This window comes from Danaus plexippus (genome assembly GCF_018135715.1).
Source record: "Danaus plexippus chromosome 18 unlocalized genomic scaffold, MEX_DaPlex mxdp_20, whole genome shotgun sequence".
NCBI classification, from domain to species: domain Eukaryota; kingdom Metazoa; phylum Arthropoda; class Insecta; order Lepidoptera; family Nymphalidae; genus Danaus; species Danaus plexippus.
This window is the reverse complement of record NW_026869853.1, coordinates 1,787,692-1,803,930: the sequence shown is the minus strand read 5'-3', so window position 1 is coordinate 1,803,930 and position 16,239 is coordinate 1,787,692. Positions and strand designations below refer to the sequence as shown.

The window sequence follows — 16,239 nt, the reverse complement described above, 5'->3', positions numbered from 1 at the left end:
CACACCGCCTCTAAATAACGTTTGCTAATGGGGCAAGTCGCTACATAGTCACAAGTTAGTCAGCTAAGTCGTTATTGATGTCGGAGATACAAGAGACAAAATTTACAACGGCCAAACAGTAGAAGGACGTTTCGACTTATGGAGTTAATAAAATTGCGAAGAGTAGGTAAATGAATTATACGCGGCCCTAAGGTACTTCAGCCAAGGGCTCATAATATAATTGTGAATAAGAAATACACCCTGTATTTTATATTCGAACGAAATCGGCTGAAAACCTAACTCGATTGTGATAAAAATAAGTGTGAAATTGTTACTATATGTATGTATATCTTGGCTTTGTAGACTACAAAGTTATAAAGAGCTTCCTGCAGTAATTATTTGAATATATAGAAAGGCCAAGATTATAATCTATTTTTTATTTACTGATTCTATTTTGGAGTAATTCTGTGAACTTGTTGGTAATTAATTATGTTTTATGGTTTACACGATGACAGGCTTTGGACGAATTGCTTTTCATATTATAAAGATTAGTTTAATATTAGTGATGTAGAAAAGGACATTTCAAATATAAAAAAAGTCGACATAGGTGAAATTTGATACTTATTGGACATTACCAATAAACTGTATAAAGTTATTTTCAAATTCACATATGTTAAATAAGTTCGGCAAGGTCAGAGGTCACATAGATTTCAGGCTTTATGATATTCCTGGACAATTGCAAGTATTATTAAAAGTATGATGTAAACAAAAGCACGTAACTGTTTTTTAATCCCGTACAGAAAAGAGAGTGTCCGTTTGTTTGTGTATCTGTTCATCTGTCCGTGCCCAAAGCATCGTAGCTCTCAAATAGATCGACAAATATCGATGCGGTTTTTTTCATTTGAAAGCCAGTTCCTCTTTTTTTTTTAAAAAAAAAGGGGGAAAATCAATATGACCCCTCTTGGAGCCAGTTCCTCTGCGGTCGATCTTGTGTGAATTTGATAAATGCCGACCCCTCAAGCAATGTTAGAGTACCAAACCTTTTCTAAAACAATATAAGCATTTTTCTTACGATTACTTGAGTAAGGACTTCACGTTTGCTAGATGTCAATAAATTTCTCGACTGAAGATGAATGTTTATGTCCTTTAATTAAATTTATATTGCAAATATGAATTTTCCTGTTCGATTCAATTGGACATCCAAACAAAATTGACTCTAGCCATTAATATAATCTGATAACGTAACAAGTTTAGCTTACATTAGTCAGCAAACATGTTTAGCACGCCCACCCTTCTTTATAATTGCGAATGCTAGCGTTTAGAATTTTTTCTAAAGCACATTGGAATAAAGGGTCATAATGCCCAATATCTCAGTTAATTTCCAGCCGCAGTCTATAGTTTCAATTGATAGCCAAATTTTGTACATTGAAAAATTTATCAAATTTATGGATACAAGTGTCTGTGGCTTCCTATATTTTTTTCTTAGAGTGTATTCTCTATAGTAAGTTACACCACCAGACATCTTTATTTATTTTATGCGAACGGCTTTCAAGTATACGTGTGGCTTTATACTTTCACAAAACTTTCCCTATTCGAGTAGAAATCCAAAATCATAAAGTTTTGACCTTTGACCTTTGAAAAAAAGTTCAATAAGCATAAAATCGATGGGGACTTTCGACATTATTTTGACTGATACACCCAAGATCTCTAGTAAAATTTAGGTCCCAAGAATTATTTGCTATCTAATGGCTATTTTTGTGTCCTTTGGTACCGGACTATATTTTTAAGTAACCATTAATTATTAAGTAAGGTTTTTAATGTGTAATTACTTAACATTAAACATCCATTTAATCTATTGTAATAGATATGGTGGCATGAACATTATTTTATACAGAACCACTTCATGCTTTGTTCGTCCCCACAAGGATCCATCATAATGGACAAGGGACAGGTTATTAATAACCACTTTAATTGGTTATTAAAATTGCGAATGTGTTTTGGTTTCTATCACAATGTTTTCGGATCAAATATGTCTATTTTAAAGTATTTATTGAAAACATTCCTCGTTATCATTGGTTGTGTAATTCTTTACACAGGATTGAGTTGTAAAGTTTTTAAATATAAGAAAATTAGTCACGTCTTCAGAGGAATAGAATACGTGACGTATTTTACGCTAACAATCTTGACTGAAAATAAGTATCTTGTACGATATTATCAAACCGTTGTCATTGGTGATACCGATTATTGGAAGAAGATATATATTGTTATATTTAAAATAATACTCTCATACTTTTTTATAATGATTTTATTTTATGTATTCCATGTTTCATTCGTCGCTAGCATTAAAATAATCGAATGCTCCCAGTCTTTTCGGGACACAGTGTTGTTATGTGTTTTGGTGTTCGCTAATGAGTTAGGAAAATTACCGGTTTTAATGATACTATTGCTATTGTACTATAGAATTAAATTGCTTTGTTCAACTATACGAAGAAATGTTTTAAATGCAACATCTATAGTTTGTGTAAAAAAATATATTAACATGTACGATCGTAGTTTAGACGAGCTCAAAAAAACGGACGGCTACATAAAACCAATGGTAATTTTTAATCTTATTAAATTATTTCAGCAATATTTATATCTACAAAATAATTACAATATATCAAAACGCACACAGGCTACCATTATAATCTGAAAATTACTAAGTAAACTCTATTCAAACTCGCTAAAAACAAAAACTGAAAATATTATTTGAACATATAAATGTATACATATTAAAATATTTTGTACATTTTAGATGTTTTTGAATCTCACAGTAAATTTTATATATATATCGGAGTGGCTCTATCGACTCGTGATAGTATTCAAAAGCAATGTAAGTACTAACAACTCGTTTTCTACCATTTAATTTATAAATACATGTATTATATTATATTAATTTGATTTCTTATTAATGTTTCAGAGGTCTTTAGATAAATTGAAAATGTTATTGCTTGCACACGTTATATATAACCATATAACAATATTTTTTCCGTCCTTCATAATTGAATTGATATTAAAAGATATAGGAGAGCTCAGAAACGATTTGGCAGATAAAATTATAACATGCACCAGTGAGTACACCGTACACGTTCCATTTTTAAAAAGTCATACTTTTAATGTTTCATAAATTACATTTTTAAACATACGACTAGTAAATATAAGATCTCTGTGGTATCAAGCATGAGAGTACAGTTACATTAAACGTTTGTCGCCCTCGTAATCGAGGACTAAGTAAGCTAGAGTTTTTTAGCCTCTGATCTGTTTTTGAAGAAATCTAAGTTAGATTATTTAAATAAAAAGAATACATATATACTTTTATTGTGGCAACGAGTATGTTCAATATAATGTGTATTAATGAATAAATGTTCAGATAAAAGATGTTTTACCTACGTTGGGCCCATTACTGAAAATGCCCATAGCAATGCTACTAATGCTACCATTGGTCTATTGCTCTGGCTTATAGTAAACCGAAGACTAGATACAGTAAAGACCCTCGTCTATATTACAATGCACTGCAGAGCTTCAAATCGTAAAACAATTTCTTGTTTGTAATCGTTACTAACATTAATTCTGATTGGAAAGCCGATCGTTGTTCATTATAGGCTCAGAATGAAGAAAGCTGTTGTTCGGATGTATGAAAGGCTTTTATAACTATTTATGTTTTCAGATGAACGGCGACTAATGGAAATGAAAATGTTACAACGCTACCTCAATGACAAACCATTCACTTATACACTGTGGCGTATTATTGATATTAATTTAAGGCTTCCTTTGAAATTCCTTTCACTGACAGCAACATGTCTAGTTTGCTTCTTACAACTAACATGAATATGAGCTGAGTGTGGTTTAGAAACAGTTTATTCGCTTCGCAGTCCCTATATTGTGACACTATGCATTTTTTGTGTACTATAATAAAAAATTAATGCACTATTTTCTGTCTTATCGTTTTTCTATATCCATATATGTATAAAAATCGATAGGAAGCAAATTAATACATATTCGAAAAACGACACCGGGGAAGGCTCTCGCTTATATTACAAATGAAATATTTACACAAAATAAAATTGTATTGATTATACAGGTTGTTACGTGTTTCTTTTTATATGCCTTTGTTTTTTATACATAATTTTTTTATGCTATGGCTTCGTTCGCACTGGAATCATATATTTTGCCAATATCAACGTTTTATTTATTTTAATAATTTGTTTTTAACATTATACATAGTTTGTCAAAATATTTTCTTTCCCACTTTTTAAATATGGAAAAAATTAATGAATATTGTGTCCAAATTATGTCAAACATTTATAACTTCGTTTATAATAACTAGTCTAAAAAAATAAAAAAAACATATAATAATAAAATAAACCTTTTTATTCCCTTCGACGAACTCCTTTTTTTAAATATTACTACATTAAATATTACTTAAAAAAAAAAGAAATTATATTTTAAATATTGACTTAAAGGATTTTCTTCCAGAACCTCCTATCAACCATGACAGCATCACAATTTCAACTAATCTTTTGAAGTTCCAAATAATTTTGGAATACGTTTAAATGCATTCAAAATGTAATAATATTGTCTATAATGTAATACTACATAAAATTAATAATTAGCTCAATATGAACTTAGAAAAAACCTATTTTAGAAACAAAATTTTGTATATTTGCATATTTAAAACTTCCTCGTTGGTTATCCGGAAGAGATCGCTCACTAACGATATAGCCACCAACATTGTTAATTTTGATTCACTATAATTTTAATACTTATTAATTTAAGGGTGTACAATAAACAACATTATTTTAATGACATATTATATTCTATTTTAATTTCAATTGTATTAAGTTATAAATTTATATTTCAGTCGATTATCAGCAGCAAAGAATACTAAAATAAACATAACAACAATAGTTCGGTTCAAAACACATTATGTTATTACAATAACACAATGTTGAATGAGATCTTTTTAAAGAGATAAGCTGTTATATGTAGAAAATGAAGTCTCGATAACAGTCGATTTAGTTTATTGTATCACAGAAATACACAATCAATAAGTGAACATATAATATATTGCAACATAGAAGATATATAACAAATTGCGTTTATGGGAAATCAAGCAACTTATAAGCCGAGATCAAGACAAGATATTATACGTAATTATGTGTCTAAACTAGGTCATTCTGGATTTATAAAGGAAATAAGACATTCAATACCCAGGAACATAGATCGCGGAGAAGAATGAATGATAATTTGATTGGTTGATTGACATCAAAGCAATTTACAAAGTAAAATATAACAACGTAATTAGTTTTAAAAAATGACATTTTTCTATTTATTCAATTAAAATACAAAACTAATATCGGGATAGAAGGCTATACATGAATTACAAAATCTAAGTAATACTTAGTAAAACTTATTACGCATGAAATGACACAAAGACAAAAAAAAGAATTTAAGCAAGTAACACCAAGAAATTAGCACAGTATACCAACAATATATAATCAACATATTGCTTACATAAAAATGTAAATGTACATATATATTGGTAATAACTAATAATTCAAATTTCAATATCTTTAAATGTATTTTTATTCACGTGTGGCAACATTCGTGTCGTGGCAATCATTCAATATGATCGGTGTGGTCAATAATAAAAATAATCAGCAAGACTTGGACGTCCAGATCACAACGATATTAAAAATACGAATATTTTTTGGTTTCTATCATAATGTTTTTGAGAACAGTATAATTTTAAGGCTCCTATTAAAGGTCACTCTGTTAGTTTATGGTGCGGCCATTTTATATACGGGGACACAAAGCAGATTCATAGCATACGCAACGCTTAATCAGTTTATAAAAGCCTTAGAATACATTACATACTTTGTATTAACGTTGACAACTGAAAATAGCTACCTTCTTCGTTACTTTCGTCATGATCCCATCATTGATACTAAATGTTCAAATCAAGCGTACCAGCAAGTTGTAAAGTTTACGCTCTCATTTCTTCTCCTCACTATAGTTTACTACGTTGCTTTGTATAGCGTTGTCACTTACGCTAAATATGTGTACAATTCAGGTTATGTGCTCGTACACATTTATTTAGGTTTTTTTCGATTATCTACTGAATTAGGAAGAGTACCGGTGTTGATGGTGTTGCTGTTGTTCTATTATCGAATGAAACTGTTTAGCTCTTTTGTACAAGAAGCAGCTTTGAATACAACATCGACATTCAATTTGAAGAGGTATATAGTGATGTATTCGCGCAATTTGGATTCCCTTAAGGAAACCGATGGATGTGTAAAACCGATGGTAATTTTATAAATTTATTTTATATTTAATTTCCGAACGAGGAGTCAACGGAGTAAAAATATTGATTGATACACAAGCTCTTGCATCTAGGAAAAGCTTTAAAAATATACTACCAACTTAATATTTCAGATATTTGTCAATCTTGTATCAAGTTTTGTAAACTCGTTGGTAGTGCTTTATAACATTACGACAACTTGGTACAGGAGTGTAAGTATATTTTGGACGTAGATAACACATTGCTTTATAATAATATAATTGATCGTAACGTTTCTTGAAGGTGTCATCACTCGGCACACTGTTTGTTTTAATAGGAAGTACTATTCAAGTTATATACAACTGTTTAATATTGTTCATTCCTTCAGTAATAATTGAGCTTATTACAAAAGACTTGGAGGCACTGAAAAATGATTTGGCTGACAGAATTTTGACATGCGGAGGTGAGCGGGAATACTTATATTTATAGGAAGAAGTGTGTCTTAAAAGAACTATTGTGAGTTATGTACTTTCAGATCGGAGAAGACGTGAACAGTTGAGAATGTTACAACTGTATCTCCATGACAAACCCTTCACATATACGTTATGGAGATCCATTCAAGTCAACTCGAGACTTCCTCTCAAGTTTCTGTCTCTGGTTGCTACGTGTTTAATTTGTATGTTGCAAATATCGGTTAAGAACAAATAATTTGTGACAACTTTATAATTATTTAAATTGAATTTAGATGTCTCTGGTATTATTTGTTTATACAAGAAAAGGCGACATATTATGGAGAAGAAAAACTATTCCACTAAAGCTTAACACTAAAACGTTCCAGCGTCCTGTTTATATACTATTATGTGTATCTATAAAGTTACTATTAAAAACGAAGACATATGTCATTTTATAAGATGCTCGCTGGCACATGTGAACCTACCTTCATTATGCATACCAAAAAATATAAGTCAAGAAAGCGGCGAACTATAAGAAAGTATTGTTTCGTTTATTGAGTCTACTTTCGTGTGTTTTAAGTAGGAACTTACGTGTTCCCTGCGGGGTTTTCCTACAGTAACATATTCTCCAAGCGTTAGCGTGGTTTTACAACTGTTCTTTAAAGTTTTGATGAACTTGAATTCCTTGTTTGCATATATATATAACTCGAGGTCACAATGCAACTAAATGCTTACCACAAGTAAGCATTGTCACACTATGTACTTAGAGTTTTCCGTTTCTCATTCGTTTACCTACTTTAATACTATGATTTAGCGACATTTATGAATGAAAAAGTGCAAGCATAATTGTGCTTGACTCGCAGTAAGCAACGATTCCTAATTCTAAGTACATATTTTGTACTAAATTATTTTTACACTAAACATAACTTTAGTCAAATTTCCCTTCTACGGTATGGAGGTAATGTAGTACTTAGTAACTTTTAAGTTTTAACATTATTACACCTAGACGCTGATGTCAATTCATTATTATTTGTGTGTGTGCTAAATAAAGAACAGTTTCTAATACTGAATTGTAAATTATTACATCCTTTATTGTATTGCTACATCTTACACTATCATTTATAAGAATTAAATGTGATGTAATTTCCTATTATTAAGATATTCTAGAAGAGTATCGGACAAACAAACATTGTTTTGAGATTTCAAATTAGAATAAAGGTTTAATATTGAAAAGCTAGTTGAGTCAGTTATTTATCTTGAAAAAGTTTGAGTATTTTTGTAAAGTATGTATATATTTCATGAAAAATCCTATCATATTTTGATGTTGGTTAAAAAAGCAAGAAGCTGATTTATTCTGATATTGTTCTAAAACATTAACACAAGAGCGATTTTCAATAAATTCTATAAAATAAATCAATCTTATTTAACATTGCGAGTAAAATATAAAAGCAATCATAATTTCACTGTTAAATTAATATTTTTATTAAAATCTTATCTTTCAACTGTGACAAAGTTAACTATTAATGTCCATACACAAAAATTAAGAGCTTAGTATACACAGAATATTTTATAAACACCTTAGTCTTCGATTACATTGATATTAAATGTTTAAATTATTACATGAAAATTGTTAAATATATCATCCTACTGAGCAAGGTAATGTTTGAAAGCATACGAGTATAATATACAGAACTTTGTTACTTTATGATGTGTGTGTGACGGACACAGAGATGTGGAAAAAAAAAATTTACGTCCCGGGACCCTCGAAAGAAATAAGAGACGAAATCCTTTAGCATTCAATGGATTCAATGTGCTGGTGCCGGGTCCATCGCGTTGTCCATCCAAGTATTTAACATAAAAATTGTGTAACTTATAAAAAGTTTATGTTATACCTTAAATTTTATATACTATAAATTGATAATCTGTTTGTGAAAATGTGTTGGAACACTTTTGCCGCATACTTATGCTGTATACGTGAGAGAAAGGGAAACCAGACCAAGTGGTGCCGTTACGCGTCACATTACATAGCGCTTAACCCTCCCATAAGGAGTTATCACTTCAAAAAATTTTAAGTGAACTGGTATTATAATACGAAATTCTAATATTGCTTCACCGTTTGTAACAAATATGTGATATAAATTTCAATTAAAAGTATATAAATAAGAATTTGATATTATCAAAATATGATTTATTAATATATTATGTTCTTCCTAGAGCTTACGGGTCGTTGGGAAAAAACGTCCCCGAATACCATGCCATCAAGGTCAACAAGTATTAAGTGCTAACTAATGAACTCACTAAGAATAGGTTCGTCGTAAATTTGTACGCCGTTTAGATGGAAATAAGAGGTGAAACAGTAAAAACTCTCTACAACCTACTAAAAGACTTGGAACTGTCCAGAACTAAGAACAAATAATTCTTGCATGTATTCAAAGGCAGCCCTAGTAGGTTGGTTTCAAATTTGGTTAGGTAGAGAGAGGAGCTCGGACGGTGGAGGTGAGCGATTAACGTGTGTTAGGTAGGGCCCCTTAAACCTATACCTGGGTCGCAAATCACAGGCACTGTTAAAGCTTCTCTCCCTGCAACGTAATGGACCCAGCATCCGCACGGTGAATCAATAGAATACTGAGAAGTTTCGTCTCTTAACTATTAAACTGATTTTAAAACTAATAAACAGATAATTTTATATCATATGTTTCCTGGATATTGTTTCTCATACGTATCCATCATTATAGTTGAATCCGGAGTCGCTTTAAGGCTAAAGGTAAGGGCTATAGGTAAGGCTTGGCGTTTGATTTATAGCCCTAGTGCCTTCTCTCGCAAAACCTATTGATCGCTTGTTTGTGGTTATTTCTTTTTGTGTTCTGGCTACCGAAAGACTAACCGCTTCAAGTATAATTTATAGAAAACCTTCTGTGACGACGCGACTGTTAATCGCTATCCAGGAGTACCTACTCTACATTCGACCAACAAAAGCTTAGAAGTTCCAATTGCTTCCTCGCAGATATAGCAAGTTTTTCGGTACCTTTACCCCAACATACTGAATTACTCTGCTCTGGGAGAGTCATCTGGAACGCATTGAGATAAAATTTTAGCAGTGATGTCGACCAATCATGAATTAAATAAAGTAAGCCATTTTAGTGCCAATGGGATGCAAAAATCTTATATGTACCTAACCTAGCCTAACCATTCATTCTGCATCTTGAAACTCGTCGCATGGATTTTATATTTAGTATTCCCGTCTTGCCGTATAAGGGAATTTAATATATTGGTATCTCTGGCCTTTTTACTTGATCCTAAGCCAACTCTGTTACTTTGTCCTTCTATCCTAAAATGTTTTTGGAATTGATGTCTTGACTCTAGTCTAGTAAAGGGTGTCCCAAAATTAACGCAAGATTTGAATTAAATAGAAAACGCCGTTTTTAGTCTTTTGATAGTTATATTTTTATTGACTCATAAAGTTCATAGGATAGGGTTATGTATGGAATAACACATCGGACAAATAACCTCCACGGCTTTGCATGCACATGCGCACTCTTATGTCGAAATTTTCCATGACCATTCTGCATAAATGTGGCTGAATTTCGTTGATGCAGCGTTGAATCTCTTCCTTTAATGCACGGGTGGTTGTGGGCTTGTTGACATAGACTTGTGATTTCAAATAACCCCATAAAAAGAAGTCTAATGGTGTTAAATCACACGATCTAGGAGGCCAATTTTGATCACCGAAACGAGAAAGTACACGACCTGGAAATGTCTCATGCAGTAATTGAATTGTTTCACGGGCTGTATGACATGTGGCACCGTCTTGTTGAAACCACATAGTGGACACATCAATATCATCCAATTTTGGCAGATAGAACTGTGTAATCATGTCGCGATATCGAGCACCAGTAACAGTCACTGCTTGACCAGCAATCTTTTTCAAAAAAATATGGCCCAATTATGCCTCCAGCCCAAAATCCACACCATACAGTCACGCGTTGTGGATGCATTTGTTTTTCGACAATCACATGTGGGTTCTCCGAACCCCAAATGCGACAATTTTGGCGATTGACAAAGCCATCAAGATGAAAATGTGCTTCATCGCTTAGGATGATTTTGCTAGAAAAATCAGGGTCCATTTGTTGATGTTCAATAATCCATTCAACGAACTCTCTTCTCTGTGCATGGTCATTAGGCTTCAATTGTTGTGTTAATTGAATTTTGTAAGCATGAAGACACAGATCTTTGGTGAGTATACGCTGTAGAGAGGTTCTTGAAATTTGCAATTCTTGTCCACGACGTCGAATTGAGGTTCCTGGATTGTCAGCAACACTCTCACGCACTGCTTCGATATTCACATTTGAACGGCTTGTTTTTGGATGACCAGTGTGTTTGGCGTCTCCAACGGATCCAGTCTCCATGAATTTTTCAATTAATCTCTTCACAGTTGACGAAGTTAAAACACTATTCCGACCATATTTTGTATGAAATTTTCGAACTGCAGCCGCCAAGCTTTCACTATTTTTGAAATATTCTTTAATAATGAAGATACGTTGTTCTATCGTGTAACGCTTTTAATAACCCTATACTGTTAGCTGTCAAATTGCTTTTTTTTCAGGGTTGCCAACACTTCACTGCACAAATGACGGCAAATTCAAATCTTGCGTTAAATTTGGGACACCCTTTAGTTAGTCGATTCGTCAATCTAGCTCTGACGAATTTATATCTTTTGGGAGTGATGTAACGACGTCATCATGGGATTTGCCCAGGATATGTCCCTTGGAAACTCTTAGATGTTTATAGACCTCGGATGGTCTTTCCGATTCATCCATCTTGCGATCTCTGAATAAAGCTGACGAATCAGCCGACAGGAATAATACGATAAAGGATGTAATAATTTTCAATTCAGTATTAGAAACTGTTCTTTATTTAGCACACACACAAATAATAATCAATTGACATCAGCGTCTAGGTGTAATAATGTTAAAACTTAAAAGTTACTAAGTACTACATTACCTCCATACCGTAGAAGGGAAATTTGACTAAAGTTATGTTTAGTGTAAAAATAATTTAGTACAAAATATGTACTTAGTATTAGGAATAGTTGCTAACTGCGAGTCAAGCACAATTGGGCTTGCACTTTTTCATTCATAAATGTCGCTAAATTATAGTATTAAAGTAGGTAAACGAATGAGAAACGGAAAACTCTAAGTACATAGTGTGACGATGCTTACTTGTGGTAAGCATTTAGTTGCATTGTGACCTCGAGTTATATATATATGCGAACAAGGAATTCAAGTACATCAAAACTTTAAAGAACAGTTGTAAAACCACGCTAACGCTTGGAGAATATGTTACTGTAGCAAAACCCCGCAGGGAACACGTAAGTTCCTACTTAAAACACACGAAAGTAGACTCAACAAACGAAACAATACTTTCTTATAGTTCGTCGCTTTCTTGACTTATATTTTTTGGTATACCAAAAATAATGAAGGTAGGTACACATGTGCCAGCGAGCATCTTATAAAATGACATATATCTTCGTTTTTAATAGTAACTTTATAGATACACATAATAGTATATAAACAGGACGCTGGAACGTAGTCGTGTTAAGCTTTAGTGGAATAGTTTTTCTTCTCCATAACATGTCGCCTTTTCTTGTATAAACAAATAATACCAGAGACAGATCTAAATTCAATTTAAATAATTATAAAGTTGTCACAAATTATTTGTTCTTAACCGATATTTGCAACATACAGATTAAACACGTAGCAACCAGAGACAGAAACTTGAGAGGAAGTCTCGAGTTGACTTGAATGGATCTCCATAACGTATATGTGAAGGGTTTGTCATGGAGATACAGTTGTAACATTCTCAACTGTTCACGTCTTCTCCGATCTGAAAGTACACAACTCACAATAGTTCTTATAAGACACACTTCTTCCTATAAATATAAGTATTCCCGCTCACCTCCGCAAGTCAAAATTTTGTCAGCCAAATCATTTTTCAGTGCCTCCAAGTCTTTTGTAATAAGCTCAATTATTACTGACGGAATGAACAATATTAAACAGTTGTATATAATTTGGATAGAAGTTCCTATCAAAAAAGACAGTGTGTCGAGTGATGATACCTTCAAGAAACATTACGACCAATTATACTATTTTAAAGTTCTGTATTATTTACGTCCAAAATATACTTACACTCTTGTACAATGTTATCACAACGTTATAAAACAGGACCAACGTGTTTACAAAACTGGATATGAGATGGACAAATATCTGAAATATTCACAAATTATTATATTTTCAAAGCCTTTCAAAGTAGTGAGTAATTTTATGTTTCCCTCAGTCCTCATACAATAAAATAATACATGCCAAGACCAAGAACATTTCTGTTTTACAAAAAGTTTAATCTGCATATCGACTCATAATTTGTAACTTTTAATGTAGATATTCTAATAAATATTGAATATACTAAGAATATACTTAATTAATTATGATGTCTTACGACTGTAGGTTCGTGTGGTCGCGGTCTAAGACTCAAAAGATGCAGTAACTATATGTAATGTTGTATGGTGTAAGTATTAACAACAAGAGTTCACTGTGAACGGTACGTAGATAAAAATTACCATCGGTTTTACACATCCATCGGTTTCCTTAAGGGAATCCAAATTGCGCGAATACATCACTATGTACCTCTTCAAATTGAATGTCGATGTTGTATTCAAAGCTGCTTCTTGTACAAAAGAGCTAAACAGTTTCATTCGGTAATAGAACAACAGCAACACCATCAGCACCGGTATTCTTCCTAATTCACTAGATAATCGAAAAAAAATTAAAGATATGTATTCGAGGACATATCCTGAATTTGACACATATTTAGCGTAAGTAACAACGCTATACAAAGCAACGTAGTAAACTATAGTGAGGAGAAGAAATGAGAGCGTAAACTTTACAACTTGCTGGTACGCTTGATTTGAACGCTTAGTATCAATGATGGGATCATGACGAAAGTAACGAAGAAGGTAGCTATTTTCAGTTGTTAACGTCAATACAAAGTATGTAATGTATTCTAAGGCTTTTATAAAGTGATTCAATTTGGAAAATTCTTTTGATCTGCTTTGTGTCCCCGTATACAAAATGGCCGCACCAAAAACTATTAGAATGACCTTTAATAGGAGCCTTAAAATTATACTGTTCTCAAAAACATTATGATAGAAACCAAAAAATATTCGTATTTTTAATATCGTTGTGATCTGAACATCCAAGTCTTGCTGATTATTTTTATTATTGACCACACCGATCATATTGAATGATTGCCACGACACGAATGTTGCCACACGTTAATAAAAATACATTTAAAGATATTGAAATTTCAATTATTAGTAATTACCACTTTAAATAAATATCTTAATGTACGCAATATGTTGATAATGTATTGTTGGTGCACTAGGCTCATTTTACAGTGTTACGTGGACAATATTTTCGTTTTGTATTTAAGTTTTATTCAACGCCTAACAGTGAAGTTGCACTATTACTATTACCATTATCAGTCCCATGACATTATATAAATAATAATATATCAAATCTTTAACTGTAAAATTTGTTTCTTATGGTAAGTATACTGAAAAATATTTTTACATGTACAATAGATAAATTTAAGTATATTTAACTTTAACTGCAGATTTTTCTTATTTTTAAAAAGTATCATAATCTTTTTGCTTCAAAAAAAAAGAGAATGTTCAACCTTAGTACCTAGTATTAAATACGTGCCATATAAATTAAAAATTGCATGAAATCACATATATCCTCTTTTCCGGGATCTATATTTCTTCATTTTCAAAAAAAAACTAGAATAGAATAGAATTTTGTCTTATAATTTTAACATATTTTTTCAATCTAAGTTAATTACTTGCTTGATACCATATAAACACTATTTATTATACATGGTTTTATCTAAAATTACATTTCAATACATTCCATATAAACTCAATAATTATGTATTTCTGTACACCAATAAAATTAAATAAACATTATAAGTAGTTATTTCAATCATTACGAAAGGCAGCTTACCTCTCGAAAAAAATTTAATTTTAGGTACATTAACCTAATAACATAATGTTTTTGGAGAGTTCTTTGCTTGTTAATTTATTGGTTAGTTATGTTATTTTTACTTTGTAATTTGTTACTAGTAATCGAAAGAAATTCTTTTCCTTGTCATGAATAAACTTAATAAATAATCTTAATCCTTATATAATCGATATTAATGTAAAATAAAATGTCATGTTGCAATGAAATTAGTTTTTTAGTTGGGTTTTTTTTTGGGAAATTTATTAATTTTATCACTTTTTTGACAAAAGTCACATATTTGGGACTTATATAACAGGGAACACATCCTCCATTCTACACGACACTGGCAGAATATACTGTGCACGTCTTTGCACGGTTGAAGGCCATATTATAAAAAAAAAAACAGGGAGCACAGTCAGGGTTTGAGTGCATTAAAATATTTGTACAGTTAATGAGATCTAAGACTTTCGCGAGTATTCATATAAATGAAACTTAATATTTTTCGGATTATACTACGCGTATTTTATTATTTCAAAAAGCTACATACTCCTTACATTTCGGCTACTTTGCAGCAACCGTGATCACGGAATGATCAGATGTCATATCAAATACGCGTAGTAAAATCCGAAAAATATTAATTTCATTTATGTGTACCTACAGTTATTCTAATTTGGCATCGTCTCACTCCATAGGTACTTACATATCTCCTACTTGACGTAGGTTAATAAATGAGAAATGGAAAACGATTCTTAGGTATGCAGTGTGACGATTTAATCTTGGTCAAATATCACAAGTCCATCTTTGCATGGATCTTATTTGTAGATCCTTCGATATTCCCACGTTATGAGGCTTTCTTGTCTTCCAAAAACTAAGTTAAAATTCTAGAAAATCATGAAGACAATCAGCAGATATTATTGTCTGTTACTTGATAAAAATAATGCGTTCTAAGACAAGCCTAACAGCCATAAGAAGGTACGGGGGGGTTTTTAGTCAGTAAGAGTCTGACTCTCCCTCTTGCCCCACCCAGGACAAGAGGGGTCATATGATGATTTTCTCCTTTATAAAAAAAGGACACTGTCGAAATTTGTTTTTCGTATTTATCATTATAACCATGTTCCAATATTGAAGCTGTCGTCGTGCCAATGTACCAACAAATAAAGATAAACGAACGTATCTAAAGGGGTGAATAAACAAACTTACACATAAAATGTAGACGTAGGTCCAAATCAAGAGCGAACACAGTGGACGAGAATTCACCATAACCGCCCTGCAATTTGCAAAACCACAGACTGATGCTCGTGAAGACAGAAGTATTACTATTTTTATCTGGGGTAGGTATATTACGAATGGTAGGTATTTATCCCGGGGATTTGGGTTATCCTCATCAACGTAGTATAAGCATAATATATGTCGGCGCAACGACATTTAAAAAAAA

The 16,239-nt window shown here is 32.1% G+C and overlaps 2 protein-coding genes across 2 annotated transcripts; one reads left to right on the top strand and one right to left on the bottom strand.

Annotated features, from left to right (window-relative positions):
* The first annotated feature begins 2,206 nt into the window (after nt 1-2,206).
* On the top strand, nt 2,207-7,006 carry LOC133320367 (uncharacterized). The gene is made up of 6 exons (XM_061528552.1): nt 2,207-2,575; nt 2,774-2,851; nt 2,939-3,089; nt 3,686-3,822; nt 6,602-6,761; nt 6,834-7,006. The coding sequence occupies exons 1-6, from the start codon at nt 2,279-2,281 to the stop codon at nt 7,004-7,006; spliced, it is 996 nt and encodes a 331-aa protein (XP_061384536.1). The 5' UTR covers nt 2,207-2,278.
* A 5,228-nt stretch (nt 7,007-12,234) lies between these two features.
* On the bottom strand, nt 12,235-14,338 carry LOC116773103 (uncharacterized). Its single transcript, XM_032665493.2, has 4 exons — nt 13,364-14,338; nt 12,936-13,013; nt 12,706-12,865; nt 12,235-12,633 (listed from the first exon to the last, which is right to left on the bottom strand). Exons 1-4 carry the CDS (start codon nt 14,039-14,041, stop codon nt 12,461-12,463), a joined length of 1,089 nt encoding a protein of 362 aa, XP_032521384.2. The 5' UTR covers nt 14,042-14,338; the 3' UTR covers nt 12,235-12,460.
* Between the last annotated feature and the right edge of the window lie 1,901 nt (nt 14,339-16,239).

What these genes read in the sequence shown, in the direction of transcription:
- LOC133320367 (XM_061528552.1), top strand. Translation starts at nt 2,279, where the DNA reads ATGATTTTATTTTATGTATTCCATGTTTCATTCGTCGCTAGCATTAAA. An exon ending in CACTGACAGCAACATGTCTA is followed by an intron (nt 3,823 to 6,601) that starts GTTTGCTTCTTA and finishes CGTTTCTTGAAG; the next exon opens with GTGTCATCACTCGGCACACT. An exon ending in CAGAATTTTGACATGCGGAG is followed by an intron (nt 6,762 to 6,833) that starts GTGAGCGGGAAT and finishes ATGTACTTTCAG; the next exon opens with ATCGGAGAAGACGTGAACAG.
- LOC116773103 (XM_032665493.2), bottom strand. Translation starts at nt 14,041, where the DNA reads ATGATCGGTGTGGTCAATAATAAAAATAATCAGCAAGACTTGGATGTT. An exon ending in TGATAACATTGTACAAGAGT is followed by an intron (nt 12,866 to 12,935) that starts GTAAGTATATTT and finishes TGTTTCTTGAAG; the next exon opens with GTATCATCACTCGACACACT. An exon ending in CAAAATTTTGACTTGCGGAG is followed by an intron (nt 12,634 to 12,705) that starts GTGAGCGGGAAT and finishes GTGTACTTTCAG; the next exon opens with ATCGGAGAAGACGTGAACAG.